The sequence below is a fragment of the Theropithecus gelada genome, chromosome 15, assembly GCF_003255815.1.
Source record: "Theropithecus gelada isolate Dixy chromosome 15, Tgel_1.0, whole genome shotgun sequence".
NCBI classification, from domain to species: Eukaryota; Metazoa; Chordata; class Mammalia; order Primates; family Cercopithecidae; genus Theropithecus; species Theropithecus gelada.
The window spans coordinates 60,927,957-60,948,737 of record NC_037683.1 but is presented as its reverse complement, the minus strand read 5'-3'; the positions used below and the strand labels follow the sequence as shown (position 1 = coordinate 60,948,737).

General features: G+C 36.0%; 1 protein-coding gene and 1 non-coding gene across 2 annotated transcripts in view; both read left to right on the top strand.

The window, feature by feature from the left end:
- FOCAD (focadhesin) overlaps positions 1 to 20,781 on the top strand; it is a 315,281-nt gene that overhangs the window by 106,210 nt on the left and 188,290 nt on the right. The window contains exon 11 of the mRNA XM_025360104.1: positions 4,865 to 5,122. Coding sequence (XP_025215889.1) covers positions 4,865 to 5,122 — 258 coding nt within the window. The remainder of the gene's footprint in view (positions 1 to 4,864; positions 5,123 to 20,781) is intronic.
- On the top strand, positions 2,447 to 2,575 carry LOC112608792. The gene has a single exon (XR_003116077.1). It is a non-coding gene; the product is annotated as a small nucleolar RNA SNORA30/SNORA37 family (small nucleolar RNA).

Below are 20,781 nucleotides of genomic sequence, written 5' to 3'. Positions count from 1 at the left end.
CACATTGAGTAACTGGCTCAGGAAGTAAGACAGAATTGGAAAAGTTTTTTTGGAGGGGAGTAAGGGTGGATGGGTGAGATGAAGTGGAAAAGAAGACTTAAAAGTTAAATTCTTGTAGTTGTACAGGAGGCAAAATTCATCTCTATGGAACTGTTTTAGTCAGCAGAACAATTTAGAGACAGCTTGACTGAGCTGGGGTCTACCATGTGTTTATTCATTCTTATGTGTGTTTTTAAAAATTAAATATGGTACTTTTGGGTCTTTGGTAATAAAGCTTTGCCAAGTAGATTTTATTTGAAATTGCTTTGAAGTAGTATAAAGGAAGCAGAATATTTGTTTCTTAAAAATCATAAAATTTGCAAGGAATTGTCCTTGTCCTACTTATAGCTAAAGTTAACATTTATTGAACATGTGCGGTATGCTAGGAGTTATTATGTGGGCCAACTCATATTTCTTACAATAACTATGAAATAAGTATCTTTTCTTTTTTTTTAAATCTATTTCCAGCTGTGTGGCCTTGGACTAGTGACAATCTCTGTGGTATCTGGGCCCTGGTAAAGTGGGTAACAAAACGCCACCTTCATGGGGTTGTTTATTGAGCACTTCATATGTGCAGGCTTCGTTTTAAGCACTTTGGCTTGTACTAACTAATTTGATTTTGTCTCACACTCTTTGAAGTAGGTAAAATTATTGATCTCATTCTACCCAAGAGTTACCTGAGGCATAAAGAAGGTAAATAACTTACTGTCATGCAGTGGGAACCCAATTCTTTTTTAATAGCTTTATTGAAATGTAATTCACATATGCCCTTCACTCATTTAAAGTGTACAATTCAATGACTTTTAGTATATTCACAGCATTATATATTCATTACCACAATCAACTTTAGAACATTTTTATTGTTATTACCCTAAGAAACCCCTGCACTAGTAGTCATCACTCCCTAATTGCCCCATTTTTTCCTCATCCTTCAGGCTAGGCAGTCTCTAATCTGCTCACTCTCTCTGTATGGATTTGCCTATTCTGGACATTTCCTTCAAATATAATCATACAATATGTGGTCCTTTGTGAGTGGCTTTTTTCACTTAGTATAATGTCTTCAGGGTTTGTCCATGTTGTAGCATGTGCCATGTAGCAGTGCTTCATTTTCTCTTAGAGCTGACTAATATTCCATTGTATGGATACCTTATATTTACTTTCCTGTTCTTTTGTTGATGAATTTTTGGCTCTTTTCCATTTTTTGGCTCTAGTGCTGCTATAACCATTCATGTATCAGTTTTTGTGTGGACAAATGTTTTCATTTCTCTCGAGTAGATACTGAGGAGTAGAATTGCTAGATAAGGTGATTACTCTATGTTTCACTGTTGGGGGGAATGGACAGATTGTTTTCCAAAGGGGCTGCACTATTCTACATTCCCACCAGCAGTGTATGAGGGTTCAAATTTCTCCCCGTCCTCGCCAACTGTTGTTACTGTCTATCGTTTTGATTTAGCCATCCTAGTAGGTGTAAAGTGATATTTCATTGTGGTTTTGTTTTGCATTTCACTGATGGTATTCTTAAAATACTTATTTTACAAGCTAGGAAACTGAGATTAAAGAAGTTAATTTGTCTGGATTACGCAGGTAGTGAAGGGTAGAGTTGGAGTTCAGATTTTGTTTGATTCTAGAGCCTATATCCTGTTACCAGCACTTTTGTTTTGTTTTCTTTCTTTGTTTTTTTTTTTTTTTGGCACAATATTTTATCATCTTTGTGCTGAACTTGGGAGTAAATAACAGTTGTATTTCAGATTTACAGGGAAACAAACTGTGAATTAGTAGTATATTGAATAAACTTTTTTTAGACTTCTGGTTGAAACTTAGGAATTAGTAAGTCTTAGATGTGCTTCTATCATCATCTTCTGAAAGACGCGGGACTGAGGATGGTGTGTTATCTCTTGGTTATAATAAACCACTCCCAAATCTCTCAACTCATGTCTAGAGTCTTCATCATGGTCTTCATAGTGCTAGAGTCTTCATAGTGCTTGACTGGTGAGTGAGTGATATCCTCTAGCAAAAATCTATCTTACTTTTAAGGGTCTATAAGTTTGAGTTCCTATACCCACTCTCTACTTTTGTTAAGCCTGTTTTAGTCACTATTATAGATTAATGCCATTCTTTACAGTTAATGAAAATCAATATTGTTCACAATTTCTTTTTCAGACCTATTTTGACAACGAAGTACTATCAGATGTCTTATTGTTACTACTTAATGTACCTGCACATTTTTATTAAATGCTTTTTAAAATAAAGATTCTCAGTTATTTTATACCTATAAAAGATGTCTTACAACCACCCAGTATTTATTTAAATGTATTTTTCTGTGATTTATTTTTTATTGGTATATAATTCATGTAACATAAACCTTTTATTTTTAAACACCTACTTTCTCCTCTAAAAGCAAAGCTTACTAGCACTGTCACAGGTCCTCCCTCAGGCTATGGGGCCAGGATTTGGTAGCTGGTGCTGAGAGAAAACTCTTGATTGCATCCTTGCCCTGGGACTGTGCCAGTGGCAGCTGTCACTCAATGGGACAATTTCTCCTGCTGCTCTAACCTTAGGCAAACAAACAAACAAACTTAAGAGCCTAAACCTGGACATAACAGTTCAAGTAACCTAGGATTGCTTTCTGTTTCATTGTTTCCTCTTACATGTCCCTGTTATATTGTTGCTTTTACTCAACTTGTGGTTCATGGTAATTTCCAAATTATATTTATTTGCATGAGTTTTATTTTTCTCTTCTGAAGATGACAGCAATACTATTTCCCTTTATTTTGCAACTTCAGGCACTGTGCTAGGTGTTTTATAGATATTACAACCTAAGCAGGAAAGTAGTCGTTTCTTAAATTTTACAAACGAGTAAAGTAAGGCTTAGAAAAATTGCGTAATGGCTGATAGCTGGTATGGCTGTGCTGAAGTCCTGGCCCTTTAAATTTTATGGTGTTTGTCATTAGTCTAAAAAACTGGGCCATGGTTGTTAATGAATTCCTTCTTCTTGGGAAAAAAAAATATTCTTAGAGAGCTGGACCTACATAAATTTAGATATTATTTAATTTTTAAAATTTGTAATTTTCTTGAAATAGTAGTATATTCAAATGGTTCAGACAGTAGAAAATTGCATATGATGAATGCTGCCTTCTTGCCTTTGATTCCAGCTGTCCAGTTCTCACTCTCCAAAACAGAAGATGATTTAGTGGTTACTAATTTCTTCTGTATTTGTCCACATACTTTTCTTTGCATATGCAAACAACTACAAGTATATTTTCTTTTTCTCCTCACTCTCTTTGAAAAAAAAATCGATAGCACTCCAGTCGTAGTATCTGTATCTTATATTTTCACTTGGGGGAATCTTTTTATATCAGTACAGTGAGAGCTTCCTCATTTGTTTTTACTGTGACATTTAATTGTCAAAGACATTTCATATCTACTCTTAGATATATGCTCAAGAAAATTGAATACTTATAACCTCACAAAAACTTTTACAGGAGTGTTCATAGCATCATTATTCGTTAGAGCCAAAATGTGGAAACAACCCAAATATCCATCAATTGATAATGGATAAACAAAATATGGTGTATCCATACAATGGAATATTATTTGACAATAAAAAGAAATGAATTATTGATACAAGTAACAACATGGATGAACCTTGAAAACATGCTAAGTGAAAGAAGCTGGTCACAAAGGGCCACATATTATGTGTTTCCTATTTGAAATGGCCAGTATAGAACCAGAGTAGAGTCGTGGTTGCCAAGGGCTGGAGGTGGGGTTGGGGGAATAAGGAGTGACTATCAATGGGTATGGGATTTTTGTGTGGGTTGATGAAAATGTTCTAAATTTAGATAGTGATGATGGTTACACAGTTCTAGAAATGAATTGCTAAAATCTAATAAGTCATAAACTTTTAAAGGGTGCCTTTTATAGTATGCAAATTATATCTCAATAAAGCTGTTATTTAAAAATTTTATAAAGCTTAACTTTTACTTTCCATCCTTTCAGTTGTTATCCTGATTCATATAAGTCAGCCTCTATTGACCAGACAGTTATAATCTAGAGATTTCTAATCTGTCACAAAGCACTCTACATGATTTGAATTACTTTATTAGCAAGCAGTGTCTAATGATTCTTTAACGTCTGTGACTTCTCCTGAGTTGTTTATTTACAGAGCTCACCTTGGCTACCCTCTGGCCCTGTCTGCACTACTTTATTTCTGCGAGGAGCCATTTCTCAGATTAATTTAGGATAATATCATCTCTGGGTATTGTTTCAGCTTAGAGCTGTCAGGCCATTTCCTATTGCACAAGTTACAATTATTAATGAATTCCCAGGCTCCAGCTGAACCAACTTTGTTCCTATCAGCGTACTGTCTGTTACAGAAATGAATTGTCCTCAGTCCAAGTCTGCCATCTGCCCCAAACTGCTTCTGCGTAGGGCCTGGAGCTGGGCAAATACAGTATTTTTTTTTTTTTTTTTTTTTATCTTTCTTCTCATTGGTGAATACTTTTTTAGTGATAATAGCTTTTTCCAAACACAGTTGCCTCTGGATCTTGTATATTGATTCGTATTTTCTGCCTTAATGGGGAATGAATGGTAAATATGAGGGAAAGTTGTGATAAAACTCTTCTAGAGTTCCATCTAACAACTCTTTTCTCTTTGTGTAATCCTATTACCTCAATTATGTGCAGAGAAGATTTTGGCAGTAATTCAATTTGTATTCATATTTTGGAAGGAGTGATATCTTACAATGAAATATACGAATGCCAAAAATATATTTCTGACAAATATATTTATCTCACTTATTTATGCCTCTCTTGTCTTTATTTTTCAGCTCTCCTACAAGCTTGCGTGCCCTGTAACCAGTATGTATGGTTCAATATTTACAGCCTGGACGATTCTTGAAGTAATGAGAGACTCATCTGCTGCAAATGACTGGTTGGCTTCAGTAGAGTCATTGCTTCCTATTACTACTGTGATCCCTGTGCCTGCTTTTCTTCTGCTGGCTCACCTCCTTGTTGAAGACAAAGGACAGAATCTTCACCAAATACTGAAGGTCACTACAGAATTAGCCCAAGCAGATTCCTCCCAGGTAAAGCAAGAGAATGATGGAACAATAATGAGAAGAAAGCTTAATCATTGGAATTGTAGATGATTCCTGCTTTGTGGATTATTTGTAGCAGAGTTTTAAATTATGGGTTGATGATTCTTTTTTTTTTTTTTTTGCTATCTTTATCCTTCCATTTTTTTCTTCTTTTTCCTTACTCTGAGTTGATGTATACTTAATGATGCAAACATGTTTTAAATGAAAGCATACTTTGTAAGGAAATCTGCACATGGTGCTATTCTGGTTCTTCCAATTTTTTGGTGGATTTGCTCTTTTGTAATGCTTTTGCCAACTCTTGGAACCTATTCCAAGATACATATCCATTAGTTCTAATGTTGATCATTTAAAGTGGACACAGATTAATCAGTTCAGGATAAGGGAGCCTATACAATAGACATTAATATCTTTTTAACTTCTTGCAGTTTGATACTATCTTTATTGAGTCATTTAATAAGCTAAAAAATATGGACTCTTTGCTATGTATATGGTACAGATCTGCATGCTAGGATATGAGGGTAAACAATTTTTCTTCCTATCTGCACAGAACTTAGGATATAATGAGAAAGCAGTCAGGCGTTAATAAGACTTCTTTCCCCAGCCTTTTACACTAACCACATATTTAGCATAATAACCTGTGACTTTCTTTTTCTCCAATTGATAGAATCTCTAGAATGCATTTCCTATAAAGGAAAGGTTTTCTAACCAAGTAGTTTTGACATTTTTGTTATCCTCTGTTTATTAGTATCTGTGCTTGGGTTTCTTTTCAAGAATGATGAAGAAACCTTCCGTCTCCCAATGGAAAAGTGATGTGTTCCTAGAGGAAAAACTTTGATGGTAGAAAAGGGGTAAATGTGTTTATTTGAGATATGCAGTTAAGTGAGTGCAGTGGCTTATGCCTGTAAGCCCAGCACTTTGGAAGGCTGAGGTGGGCGGATCACTTGAGGTCAAGAGTTTGAGACCAGCCTGGCCAACATGGCAAAACCTTGTTTCTACTAAAATATAAAAGTTAGTCGGGTGCAGTGAAGTGCACCTGTAATCCCAGCTACTCAGGAGGCTTAAGCAGGTGAATTGCTTGAACTCAGGAGGTGGAGGTTGCAGTGAGCCGAGATCATGCCACTGCACTTCAGCCTGGGACTCTGTCTCAAAGGAAAAAAAAACAAAACAAAAAAACAAAAAAATACAGATAATGAAGTTAATGTATTTGGAATTCCTTTTTATCCTCAAATTGTTGTACTCATTCCTTTTTGTTGTGTAAACAACTGCTGATATCTCACAAAAAGTTTTCACTCTGACCTCATCTGTTCTGATTCTGCAAGTGGATTTGTAATGTACTCAAAATACTTTTGTTTCATGGTGTATGCATAATGTGAATCAGTTTAACTTGCTTTCTGCTTTATCTCTCCTTGTATTTTCTATAGTGATCCTAATTCTAACCAATGTTTTCTTTCAGTGTTGACACTTGGTAGGATAATCGCTAGAATAGTTAATGCAGATAATGCCTGGAGATTATCTAAAGAAGGATTCCGTTGAAGTTATACAGTGGGTTACCTTGTTCTGTCTACACCACTGATATAAAACATATATTGCATCTATCTGTACACACACACAGGAAATTTGATCAAGCATGATCAAATTCTATAAGTAACAGAAACCCATCTTAAACTGCCCTAAAACGTTTTTTCCCCTTTATTTTTAGTTCACAATTAACAATTGTACATACTTATGGAATACAGAATGATATTTTGATATATGTATAAAATCTGCAGTGATCAAATCAGGGTAATTAATAATAGTATATCCATCACCTTAAATGTTTATCAGTTTTGTGTGTACATGTTGGAAACATTCAAAATCCTTTCTTCTAGTTTTTGTTAACCTCTAGTGTTTAGGACATTCATGGTCTGGACAGTATTTTCAAGCTACAGTTTCTTTCCTCTGTGAATTTGCTGGCAGCCCAAAGCCTTATAAGCTTATATTCAAAATTCAAAAGGAAGAGAGAAGTAAAGAATGCTCAGATTGGCCTTGCTTAGGTCATGTGTTTACATTGGACCAACCATCATGATGGGATAATGGGGCACTTTACTTGGCCATCCTGGGTAGAATAGAAGTAGGTGAAGTATCAGGTCCTAAAATTGTTTCTGCCATCAGGTTCATGTGGAATGGGGTGAGATGGTCCCCCAAAGGAAGAATAGATAGTGTACTGGTCATAGAAGTGGGAATGTGCTGAATGTGCTGAATAGGCAAAAAATGTAAAACAGAACTTCTCAGTTTGTCTTTTGGGGGACACTGAAATGTGGTATATGTGGTAGGTGTGCTGAGATATTATCCCCTCTCAGCATTCTGGCAGCCAGTTAGTTGTCTTAGCTCAGGCTGCCTGAAGTCTCTGGCAGCCTCTGGACACCTGGTGTGTAGAAGCCTTATAGGATGCTTCATAGTATCTGATAAATATTTGTAGAGGGAATACCTGACGAAAGATTATATTGTTTTAGAAATCAAGGCTATTTGTTTGTGGTTTTAAGACCTGAGAAAATGTGTTTTCCTCCTACGTTTCTATCCATGAGGTTTAAGGGTTTTTGGTAAGATTACCTGCTTAGGTATCTGAATTGAACATCAACCACAAAGATGAGTAATTTTTAAATAGGTTGAGTTGGTCTAAAATAAAAGTGTAAATAGTTTAGTATCTCACCTTCAATGGAATAACTCTAAATACTATGTGTAAGGTGTATCAATTTCTTTTTGACTGATTTATAAAATAGAATATGCCAAAGAGCAAAAGCTCATAAATTTGATTTTAGAGAACCATAGGTTCCTTCCTTAAAATCTATCCCCAATGATGGTCTTAACAAATTGAGTTTTGCAAAACTCAGTGCCTCTTTCAAATTCTTGTTGCTTGCTTGTTTTTCTCTTATTTGGAAGTGGGAATAGAGTCATGCTTATTTATTTTGCTTTGCTTTTACTTGCATCTTACAACACTGAGGTATTTTATTTTCTTTTTACATTTTGGTTGTTAAGTCTAGTTAAAGGTCTTGCATAATGGGAACAGTTGCAATCTTCAATTATTTTATTCTTTGTGACATTTTCAGAGCTTCAGTTTTTTTCCATGTATAAAAGTGTACACATTTGATCCATTTGAAATCACTTATGTGACTAGGTTCATGGGCCATGACTTGCTGGTCTTTGAAAAGTCATATATTATCAAATAGTAAAAGTTGAGTTATAGGGCAGAATCCTGTGATAGTTCTACTCAGGGTCATAAGCCATATTTTAACATGGAAAATGAATAGGAAATGTGTGAAATTTAATGATCTGTAAGTTACTGCTGTGAGAAAAAGAGAAAATATATTCTATAAAAGAACTTGCACAAAGAGTCTTTGGACACTTTGTACTTTGTTCTGTTGTTACTGAATTCTATGAATTGCTACCCCCTGAAGTCAGTCGGCTTCCTGTGTTCTTCACACCAGCAAAAAGAAACCAGAATGTACAGTACTTTTAATAAATAGCTTGATAGATAAGAAGTAGTGTACTACTGTTCCCTGGTAGCCATAGCATCGATTATGCCTGGAGAAAAATTGGGATGAGCGTGCCAGCATGGAGCAATTAGGTGAAGAGAAACACAACCAAAATACAAGGTCAAGTTGCATGTACCCCATCCTGTGGCAATGTGTTTATTTCTTCTTTGTAAACCTTACATATATATCTGTAGGATAAAAAGCTTTCAACTGGCATTTGATCCCTTTTGTGTTTTCCTGGTTGTGTGCAAAAAGCCTAGAGTTTATACACAGGGAAGTAATTCTGTGTTAATTTCTTGGGACTCCTGGGTGTTAATATTGGGCCGTTACTTCTGATTGGTCTACAGATTAGAAATGACTGACAGTTCTCATTGAAGGAATTGTAACTTTTCAGTTAAACCCCTACCAGTGTGATACTTACTGATGTACTGAAACAAAATCCGTTTGTCTGGGTGTGTCACTGAACAGCAAGCATCAGAAAGGATGGGGTGGAGTTTGAGGAGAAGGGGTCCAAAACTGCATTCAGAACAGTGGAGTCTATCTGCTTCCAACTGATATCAGGGACTAGTAGGTTTGTTTCTGGTTGAAACTCTCCAAGGGATGAGCTTCTGGTGTTGTTGAAGGACTGTGAGAAGGTAATCAGAGCAGACTTTGTGGTAGCTTTGAATTTCATAATAGGTAGGAGGAATTTTGCTCAAGGGAAAATACATTGAAGTCCATCATTGCTAGAACAAAATTTTGCTTATTTATTTAGTGGAGAGGGAAGGGCGAAGTGGGGATTGGTCCTCTACATACTTGTACCATGGCCAGACAACCTGAAGTGGAGCAGCAAGTTTACATGCCTCATCATTCTTCGACCCTTCCACAGTCAGCCCTTCAAATCAAAGGACAATCTTATTTATAGGAAACATTTATTTATATCTCTTGAATTAAACCGTGCCAGCTCCCTGCAACCAACTTGGCCTTGATTCATAAATATAAATGAATAGTTAAGGCTCACCAGACTTAAGAGAAAATTTAACAACGTGACTAACCAGAGCTTCTGTCTCTAGAAGTAAGAGAACTTAGGGAGCAGGAGGTAATGTAAAAACGATTTATGTCCTAAGAGATGTTGGAAAGATACTGTATATATGTTTTTGTATTGTATATAAAAATGCTACTAAGAGAAAGAAGAAATTTGAAAACAAGAGATTTCAGAAATTAAAAATGTGATTGCCATAGTTTGTCTATGGAGATTAGATTAGATTAGATTTGTATTATTATGGAGATTGTAAAATATTCATCTAAATATTTCATAATATAGAGCAAAAAGATGAAATTGAAAAAGTGAAGACAATGAGAGTCAACTTGGTGTTCTAACAACTTTCTAATAGGAATTCCAGGGTGAAAGAAACAGAGAAAATGCAGGATGGAAACTTAAAACACACCGGAAAACTCTTTCCCTGAGCTGAAAAAGGACAGAAGGCTACAGATTGTTAGGACCCTCTGAAAGCTAAGCAGCACAAGTAATGATTTATTAATACCTAAATATGTCTCCAGAACCTCAAGGATAAAGAGAAAATCATAAGGGATTTCAAAGAAGAATAGGAGAAGAAAAACTTACTTAAAATTATATTGACCTTAGATTTCTCATTAATAGCACACCGGGCATTGGAATACATTGGAGGATTATCTTCCAGTTTCTTGAAAAAAACTAATTTTGAACCTGGCATATTTCTTCCCATTATTCTATCTTTTGTGAGTAATGGCAATAAAGCCCTTTTTAGATTTGTAAGAATTTGATAATGTTTCAATATTTCAATAATATTTTTTGCTTACTCTCAAGAATATATTCATACAAAATTGAAAAGGAATCTAAGCAAGCAGAGAAGAAATATTGAATGATATCAAAATTTCCAGAAAATTTTATTAGTAATGTTAAATAATTGTTTATATAAAACATAAAACAGGATAACTCCCTGGACCTAAAATCCTAGCTAATTAAAATATGGGAAGTGGCTGGGGGTGAATAGTGGTATTGATAGTGTGAAGAGTGAGAACATGATAGACTAGAATGTTTTTTGGGAACTGTGTAGTTATAGATGTCGATAGGAAAACAAGCTTAAATGTTACCTTATTCGTAACAATCGGTCTTCTATAATTTCTGAATAATATAACAAAAGGAAAAGAAATGTTTAAAAATGACAAATATTGCATAAAATAAGATTTTAGGAGCTAGTTCAAGTATTCCTGTTACCACAATTACTATGAATGAATTAGATTCCCTTATCAAAGAAAGGCTCGTATTGGGTTTAAAAAATTCACTTGTGTACGGTTTTCAAGAGACAGACCTGAAATTGAAAATTAAATGATGAAAATGAAAAGCTAGATAAATGATTAAGAAGACACAGCATGTTTTGGGCCAGGCGCGGTGACTCACGCCTGTAATCCCAGCACTTTGGGAGGCCGAGGCAGGTGGATCATGAGGTTAGGAGATCGAGACCATCCTGGCTAACACGGTGAAACCCCGTCTCTACTAAAAATACAAAAAATTAGCCGGGCGTGGTGGCAGGTGCCTGTAGTCTCAGCTACTTGGGAGGCTGAGGCAGGAGAATGACGTGAACCTGGGAGGTGGAGCTTGCAGTGAGCTGAGATAGTGCCACTGCCCTCCAGCCTGGGTGACAGAGCGAGACTCCATCTCAAAAAAAAAAAAAAAAAAAAAAAAAAACAGACACAGCATTTCTTAATATGTTCATCCAAGATAGATAATATAGAATACAAGGTGAAAGGCCTTACATGGGACAAAGAGGAGATTTTATAATGATTAAGTCAGATTTGCAAGCAATTCCATTGAAATTAGTAATGAAAAAATTCTGTCTGACATCAGTTTTACTATTCATCTGAAGGTTCTGGCCATTATCAATTCAAGAAAAGAAATAAAATTATGTGTGTAATTAGGGCTGGTCTCAAAACCCTGATCTCAAGTGATCCACCCGCCTTGGCCTCCCAAAGTGCTGGGATTGCAGGCGTGAGCCACCACGCCTGCCCTGGAATATACATTTTAATTGGAATTTAGGATACAAATACAGTTATTGAGGCACTCATAATGCATAGGGAAGACAGGATATACCCTGTAAAAAGTCGTAATAGGGGCCATTTTTTTATTTTGTGCATGACGTTTACGTGATCTTCCTTGAGTACCATTTTTGAGCAAACAGTGGAATAAAATACATATCTGGAGGTCCTGTGTTAGTTCTTTACTTTGTGAACCATAGTTTCATCAGCAATACTTTTCTATTGTATTTCAGATTTAATTTTCTTGTTGGAGAGTCAAAGAAAGGCAGTCACACACAGTCACAATTATGCTGATATGTGATAGCTGTGATTGAAATGATGGGTTATGATTTGGTGGATTTGGTGGGAAAAGTCAACCCTAGAATGCCTGAAGTTGGACAGCTGTGTTAACTCCTTTGCCAGAAGTCTCGAGTGCAGTCCGTTTGTCTGTTGAGCACACAGTGCTTCTACCTGACCAATGACGGTTTTGAGCTTTTCACGATAGATGTTATAATAGACTGTTAGGCAAGTTTTCAGGACAGTTAATATAATGAAGTTGGGCACTCGGATGTAAATGTATTTCAAATGGGTAGACATGGTTACAACCTAAGTGGAGCCAGGCAGGTAGTTAAGAAGTGATTTGGGATGATTTCTACCTGGCAGGCTTGTGCTGTGTTGATTGGACTTTTGGAATCTATGTCCTGTCATTCTTGCTTGTTACCATTTTTTTGTGAGAATGGATTACTTCTACATTTAAAACAATTTGTGTATTTTTCCTTTTGTCTCTAAAGAAAACAAGGACGTAAAAATATATATAACTTGATTTTTTTTTTTTTATTAGAGAATCAAGTAGCACTAAAGCTGAATAAGATGAGTAAGGACAAAATGTCTTTACACTTCCTTTTGAAGTGTCCTGTAGTTATCCTGAATGTAAGCTATCTTCAAAGGGAATTTTTAGTAGATACAATTAGATTTAGAATTCATAAAAGGAATTTCTCAAGGGAAACTGTGTCTTACTTGTTTTTACCTCCTAGTAACCTTGGACAGTTCTTGGGCTTTGATATGTGTGTTGTTGACTTAATTAACACAAAATATATTAGACGTGTCTACCTTCTGTCCTAGAACAAATAAACTATTTTCCAATATTGTCATATATTATTCAGACTAATAGATGAAACACTGTAGAGTCCAGGGACAGGGTTTAGGTTAGGTTGGATTGCAGTAAAATTTCATTAAATGAAATCCTATTAATTTAGAGCTCAGGGTAATTTGATACAGGCTGAGTTAAAACAGAAGCAGGTGTTGAAGCTACTGTTTTTAAGCAGTTTGAATTTGCTCACTTGCTTTGGTACAATGAATGTGGTGATTTAAAATGGTCGAATTATCTATTCATTAACAGATCAGCAGGGACTGGTACTTGGTAACACTTGGCTAATTAGTTCGTTACAGTATATATGTGGAAGTAATAGAATTTTATTTCTTTAACATTTTTCTCTAATTCCATATTGCCTCCTTTCATTATTTCCAGTAGTGTGAATTATTATTAATAATAATTATACTGGTGACATTTTGCTTTATTTAGTGTCAAATTGTATTCAGTTTTTAATGGTAGAGGTGCAGCTTGATCTGCTTTAAGTGGACTTATGGAATTATCCTTCAGCTTGAAATACTATAGATGCCTTGTTTTTAGGAAATGAGAGGACAGGTGAAAAGAAGAGAGAGGATTGCTGGACAAAGTTGCTAGAGGGTTATGAGTGCCACAAGTGGTAGCTCCTCATCTCAAGCCTAGTGACTGGGACTTCAGCCTACTTTCTACCTGCCCCCTGTGCCTCTCTCTCTCCAGTTCAGCTTGATGTGTATCCCTTGTAGTTGGGGTGGACAAATGGATACAGTGAATTGGTGACTCCCTGAAAAATTGAAAAGGGAGTGATGGTCTGCCTAGTTGTTTTGATAGTGGAAGTGAAGGAGAGAGTACTGCAGTATAGGATCTAGAATTTGTTGAAGTAAAAGATATGTTAGTGTTCCCTTTGACAGAACATAGGGAACATGGACAAGAGAACTCTAGGGGAATTGTTTCAGATCTCTTATGATAGGGCTGCTTAGAGGAGTGTACAGGACTCTATTGAAAGAAGCAGGATCCTAAGGATTGTGGAACAGAGGAGAGCATCTCACATACATCAAGAGTCTAAAGAGAACTTAATCTTGCAAACTTGGGCTCCTTGCTATGGAGCAGTAGGTTAATCCCCTTGGGACCTGTTCAATGTGAAGACACCCTAACTCAGTGTTGAAGGAGTGCTGACATTGCCCCCTAGGGTGAGCAGATTCAGAGATGGAAGTGGTGTGGGGAAGCCAAGCCTATCAGCATCAATTAAAGGTTGTAAGGTTAAGGGGACCCCTGAGAATGCTGTTGGTTACCATTGTGGCCCTTTGCCACAGAAATTCTGGATTTAACCTTCCTAATCTCATCAGTGTGGGAGTAAGAAATGTGGAGATAATCTCTAGTTTAGGCTTCATTGGGCACTGATTGATAATGCCAAACCATTTACTATAGTAGAGATTGCCAGAAGGTGGGTTTGATTGACATCTTTTCCTTTGGTTTCACTTTAAATTTGTGTGTGTGTGTGTGTTCCTGAGGTTTACAAGTAGAAGTCTCAAAATTCACTTTAGCTTAAGCTTTCCTTGGTGATGTCATATGTCTTTAAAATTAATGATAAATTGATGAAATATCATGAAGCAAAAAAAAAAAAAAAAAGTATTTGCAATAATCAGGTATGCCCATTCTGTTCTTTTTCATGTTTTTCCCCTTTGAGACAATAGTGGAATTTCACTAGCTTGATAGAGAATTTTTGGTGTCTGTTTTAAAGTGCTCAGTGAACATTTGATGAGTTCTTAGTTACTTTTTGAAGCCAGGGAGGTTTCAGGCAATGGTCTGCAAAATTGCTAAAGAAAGTCCTGGGATCATTTTTAAAACAGCAGAAAACTGAAGAATCATGCATGCATATACTATGCTGTCTTAAATCAAACCCTAGCTGAAGCTATAGTGACACATGCTGTTCATGAAAGACTTAATACAGTCCTTCTAATCGGATGAATTGTCTTGTTGTGCAAAAACTGTTATTACACTGTGTGTGAAACCAACCATGCTGTAGGGGGAAAAATTAAATCGCCTGACTGAGAGGTCACTGGTGAATAGTAACACAAGATCTATTACCGTTATTAGAGACTCTGGAGGACATTCACCCTTTTATGGTCTTTCAACTGCTGGAATGAAATATTTTAGTGGTAAATGACACCCTTCTGGGAAATCCTTCTGAAGATTCATTCTTTGCTGCTTGCACATTGGAAAAAAAAATTGGGTGGCAGGGGGGGTGTCAGGGAAAAATCACATTATTCCTTTCAGATCACTTAAAAAATTTACCTAATTTGACTTGGTTTGATAACAATTGCCTTTAAATGTTTCCCATTACACCCTTCTTAATCTGTGTCTATTAGGACCACACTTTGTGTTTTGTAACATGCACGTTCTATAATAGTTTCCATAGGGAAATTCACGATAGCATGAAAGCCCAGACACGAGGGTGGATGTGGTTTATGTCGAAGTCAAGATTAAGCACTTTAAGATACGTGAAGTGAAAAGTCTATCTGCTTATTTTGTTTATTTTCCTTTAAGGGCCTTTGAATGTATATAAGGAGGATTATGTGAATATATATTTTTAGTTCTGCATGGCAACCATACTGAACAGTAAATATTTTAAGAAATATTTTCAGAAGTTAATGAATAGCTATTGATCTGAGGTGAAGCTTTATAACACAGTTATTCAAGTGGCAACCAGAGTTCCTTTCCAATGGATTATATTTGTTATAAACTGTCAATCCATTTGTTATAATTTATTACCACTCTGGAATTTTCTGCCTTTTTGCTATTGTGCTGTATGGTTGGGATTTGTTTTTGTGGGGACAAGAAAGAAACAAAGTGTTCAGCAATAATATTGCAAATGATTTGGATAATTTTTTTTCTGTTGTTAATTTTGAGGTCAAATACCTGAGTTTCTCTTCCTTCCATTATTTGATTTCAGCATCTTTCCCCCCTGTTTCTTCTAAAGCTTTCTTATTTTATTGCCCAAAAGATATGGAACAGTTAGAGTGATGTGCATAAGCATATAAATTCTGTTAGATTTCTCAGTGTCTGCTTTTGTTACAGGTATTTTGATGGGTTCATTAAAACATATCTGTTGAAATGGGGGTTGGGAAGATGAAGGAATAGGGGAAAGGGGATACATTGTCAGAAAGAATAATACATAGATATTTGAGCTTCACCTGGAAATAAAAATAATTTTGTAAAATAGGAGATAGAAACCCTTTGTCAGGTTGCTAATGAGAGGCTTGACCTAGCTGCTGCTGCAGCAGCATCTTTGGGGATGATGAGAGATGCAAAATGCACTGTTGCTAGGCAACTCTCTTGGCTGCCTTTGGAGCAGGTTCATATGTGCTAAGAGCTAATGAATCCTCATGTCTGCTCTTTGAAACTGTTCAAAAGCCAGTGAAGACATACCCAGACATTTAGCATTTACAAGTACCTGGACCATTCTTGCCGTGTCATTTACTCATTAAAAATTAAATTGACCATTTAGTGAGTACCAAATATTACTTTATTTTTCAAGGTAATCCAAGATTTGAGCCCTAGTAAATACGTTTTCAGAAAGAAGCCCATGTCGATGACTTACCGCTGATGGGTACTATTTAAATTATTCTATATGAAGCATTATTTTAAATTTGAATGCTTCCTGCCTCCTCAAATGTCAAGTTTTTGGAGCCTGCCTCTTTCAGCCTCTTAGACATTTTAAAATTATACCTGCGTGCTTTGTTCAGCCCAAGGTTGTTATTTCTGAAGATGCTAGGAATCTGGGACCCAGAACTAATTTTGTAGGCGGTTTGTCTAAAATTCCCCCTTTCCCCCTCAAAAATTCTAGGCATTAACCATACGACAAGCTACAGAATACGAATTAAAACTTGATAAGGAGCATTCATACATCAAATAATGAATCTAAGTACTTGTAAGATCCCACCCAACCTTTAATAATACCTTTCCCTCAGGGTCATTGTGAGGACTGAAAGATCCTGTACATGAAAAAACATTGTAAAGTACCATGTAAATGCTAGTTTTTTACGTTGAATTCCATCTATTAATGATCATCTAAATTCAGCAAGCATTTTCTGTTACTAGATTGTTAGCTATTAGGTTTATTAATATTTAGGTTTATTAATATTTTGGCAATATGTGGGATAATTATAGTGGAATTTATTTGTAGCAGGATTTAGCCTATACCTGTTAATATTTTGGTTGCACTAACCTGTGATTTCTCTTAGTGTCATAGCACCCAGTATAATATCGTGTGATAAGAGGCATTCAAGAAAGATTTATTGTTTAAAGAAAGTTGTGTAAACAGTCTGTGTAGATTAAATTGAATTGGTTTATTTCTTGTAATATTTCAAAATATATTAGAGATTCTGTTATAATTCTACAAATACCTGTTTTCCTATCTTTAAAATGAAAATAACAAAAGAACCCACCTCATTGAATTCATCGTGTGGATTAAATGAGATAATCCAGAGTATAGTACTGGTTTATAGTCAGTGTTTGATGAAAGCTATGTATTATTAAAATTATAGTTGATTTTTATAGCTTTTTAAATTCATTTCACAATCATTTGTCTGCTACCTTATATTCCAGGAGCAGTGCTAGACTGTTTAGCTAGATGACATGTTCCTTGTCCCTCTGGGGCTACCATCGTATTTTATTCCCCAAGTACATCAAAAAAGAGACATTAATTATTATCTGTGTGTGTGTGCGCGCGCCAGTTTTAAACAACATTTAGATGCAAAAAGGGGATAGAGAACAGTGCTGTTCAATAGAAGTAAAATGCTACATACATAGGTTTAAGTTTTCTGGCAGCCACATTAAAAAGTGAAAACAAATAGGTGAAATTAATTTCAACATGTTTTGTTTAACCCAGTATATTTGAAGTATTATTTCACTATGTAATCAGCATAAAAATTATTACTGAAGCATGTTTTTTATATATATATTTGTGCTAAGCCTCCCAAACCTGGTATTATTTTGCACCCACTGCACATCTTGATTCAGACTAGCTACAATTCAAATGCTCAGTGGCTACTGTGTTGAACGCTAAAGGTAGTAAAAATTCCCAGTGCTCACTTTTTCAATATAAATGTAAATATGTATCTAGAAGTACTCCTAGGCTGGGTGTGGTGGTTCACACCTGTAATCCTAGCACTTTAGGAGGCGAAGGTGGGCGGATCACTCGAGGCCAGGAGTTTGAGACCAGCCTGGCCGACACAGTGAAACCCTGTCTCTAATAAAAATAGAAAAAATGAGCTAGGCATGGAGGTGCACACCTGTAATTCCAGCTACTTGTGAGGCTGAGGCATGAGAATCCCTTGAACCCGGGAGACCGAGGTTGCAGTGAGCTGAGATGGCGCCACTGCACTCTAGGGTGACAGAGTGAGACTCTGTCTGAAAAAAAAAGGAAGACTCCTTATTGGTTTACTTAGCTAGAAATAGCCTCACAGATTCTGCAGTGGAGCAGAAACCTAAAATGGTCAAGAACAAGAGTTTTTCAAATGGGGTTTTCATGTTGGTACTAAGAGCATAAAGGAATGTCTGGCAGGTAGTTTTTGGTGGCAGAAGTAGCCAGCCTCAATACCTATACTTTGTTAACCTTGTCTTCCTTTTTCAGTTATTGGTAAGTTCAGTTCAGCTCACATTTACTGACTTCTTGTTACATTTATAGTCCTGGGTAAATACAAGAAGAATAGAGGCAGGTTTGCCACCTGTAAGGCATTCACAGGCTAGTGTGTGTGAGAATGAGTAACTATAACCCTAAGTATACTGGAATAAAGGTGTGCACAAAGTTAGAGTGGCAAACAGTACTTTGAGTATTCTTTGCCTAGAAAGGGGGCAGGTAATTACCTTATTATCCTTAAACATTATATTTTATGGGTGTGAATATTTTCTGCGTGTCAATAGTTGAACTATCAGGTTGAAAAAAGGAGGAACATACAGAAGGTTCAGTAAGCAGGAGGAGGGAATAGATGTGCCTTGAAAAATAAGCTGATCGGGGAGGCAGGGGAGAAGCATGATTAGACTTTGTCTCCTGGCATCGACTGTCATCTTTGGGCAGGAAATCTATCCTCTGTCTCATTCGTCTACTGAGCCTTTGCTGGGTGCTGTGGCCGGCTTAGCTACTTCCTACCTTGCTACCTAGTAGTTCTATGTCCTTTGGCCATTTAACATCCGCTTTAGTCATACCATTTTTGCTGAAAGTAATTTTTAGTAAAATAACATTTTATTTTACTAAAGTAACTTCTTTAAATATGTAACATATAATAGTAGTATGTAAAATATCCAATCAATGAAATAGTGTGTAGAATATTCATATGTTCCCCCAAAAAATGTATACACAGAAGTGTACACAAAAGCATTATGTTGCACATGTTTCTTTGTAGTTTTTTCACTCATCAAGACGTTATGGCTGTTTTACCATATTTATGCAGATCTAACTTATGGTTTTTGGAGGCTGCTGGTGTTCACAACGTATCAACAATTTAATGTAGTAACCATTTTCATACTGATAGACGTTTAAGTTGTCCGAGGTTTTGTCGTTGTTACATACATCTGAGGCCTTCTCAGTCATCTCAGCCTTTTAGAACAGCTTTGTCCAAAAGAATTTTCTGCTATCATGTGAATGATCTATAGTTTGTGCGGTTTTATATGGTAACCACTAGCCACATGTAACTATTAAGTCCTCGAAATTTGGCTAGTGTGACTGAGGAACAGAAGTTTTAATTGTATTTAATTTTAGTTTAAATTCAAATTTAAATTAATCAAGTTGATTAATCAAATTGAAATAGCCACATGTGGTGGCTAGTGGCTACTGTATTGGGCATCCTAGCTCTAGAATCTCTCTCTTCCTCTGAACAATAAAAATCAATCATTAGCTATACTGTTTATTTTGTATACATCAAAGACTATCTTAAAATGCTTCCCTGTTCTTTTGACTTATTTTTTGTCTATAGAAACTATTTTTTATACTTTTAATCTTTAAAGTTGAGTTCAAGTTGTTCAATTATTTGTGCTTGAGATTATAGTTGTGAGTTTCTTAACTAGACTGTGAACTACTTGAGACAGGGGACCGTCTTTTGTCAGTTGTGTCGTCAAAGCCTAACACAAGCCCATTGTAGAGTTGGCCCTCACATATTTTTGATGGCTGGATATGTAACTCATAGGAGAGTTTTCTGTTTATTATTGATATTGGAATACTCTAAAAGTTATTCTTTTTAGAAATCCTAGAAACCATTGTTTTCTTAATTACCACTTTCTTTTAAAGCAAAATGTGGAATGATCCTAGTTTGGGGGTCCCCAAGACGACTAACATGTTTAGTGATTCTCTAAAAGAACTCACAAGACTCAGCATAGAGCTGTAACCATGCTTAAGATTTATTACAGTGAAAGGATATAAAGCAAAATTAACAAAGGAAAAGGTTCATGAGGCAAAGCCTAGAAGACACCAAGTGGAAGCTTCCTAGAGTCCTTTCCCAGTGAAGTCACACAGGGTGTACTGAATTCCTTCAGCGTTGAATTATGGCAAGCAACATGTATGGGTTCTTTGATAAATCTGCTATTTTATTAAACCCCCAAACATTGAATCTATCTAGTTTAGTTACATAATTGCTTACCTAGATGAGCTATATTTAATAATATCTAATTGTTGGAGGGATTTCAAACTCCTCCATCCAGTGTAAATGTAAAACACATTGCCATTGAGAGACATAATAGTAGAAATTGTCTGCACCTAATTATATATTATACTTTACTTATAGGACATTGGCTTTTAACTTTTATTTGACCAGTCAGACGGCCAAAGATTTAGAGCTCACATGGCAGAAATGTGTAACTACTTTTGTCCAAGAAGAAAATTCTATGGATACAGGAATTCAGTCGCTATAGTTATCATTTATGTAAGTTTCAGAATGTTAGCAATGGATGTAACTGTTGATTATATTACTTTTTTCCCTATTGGT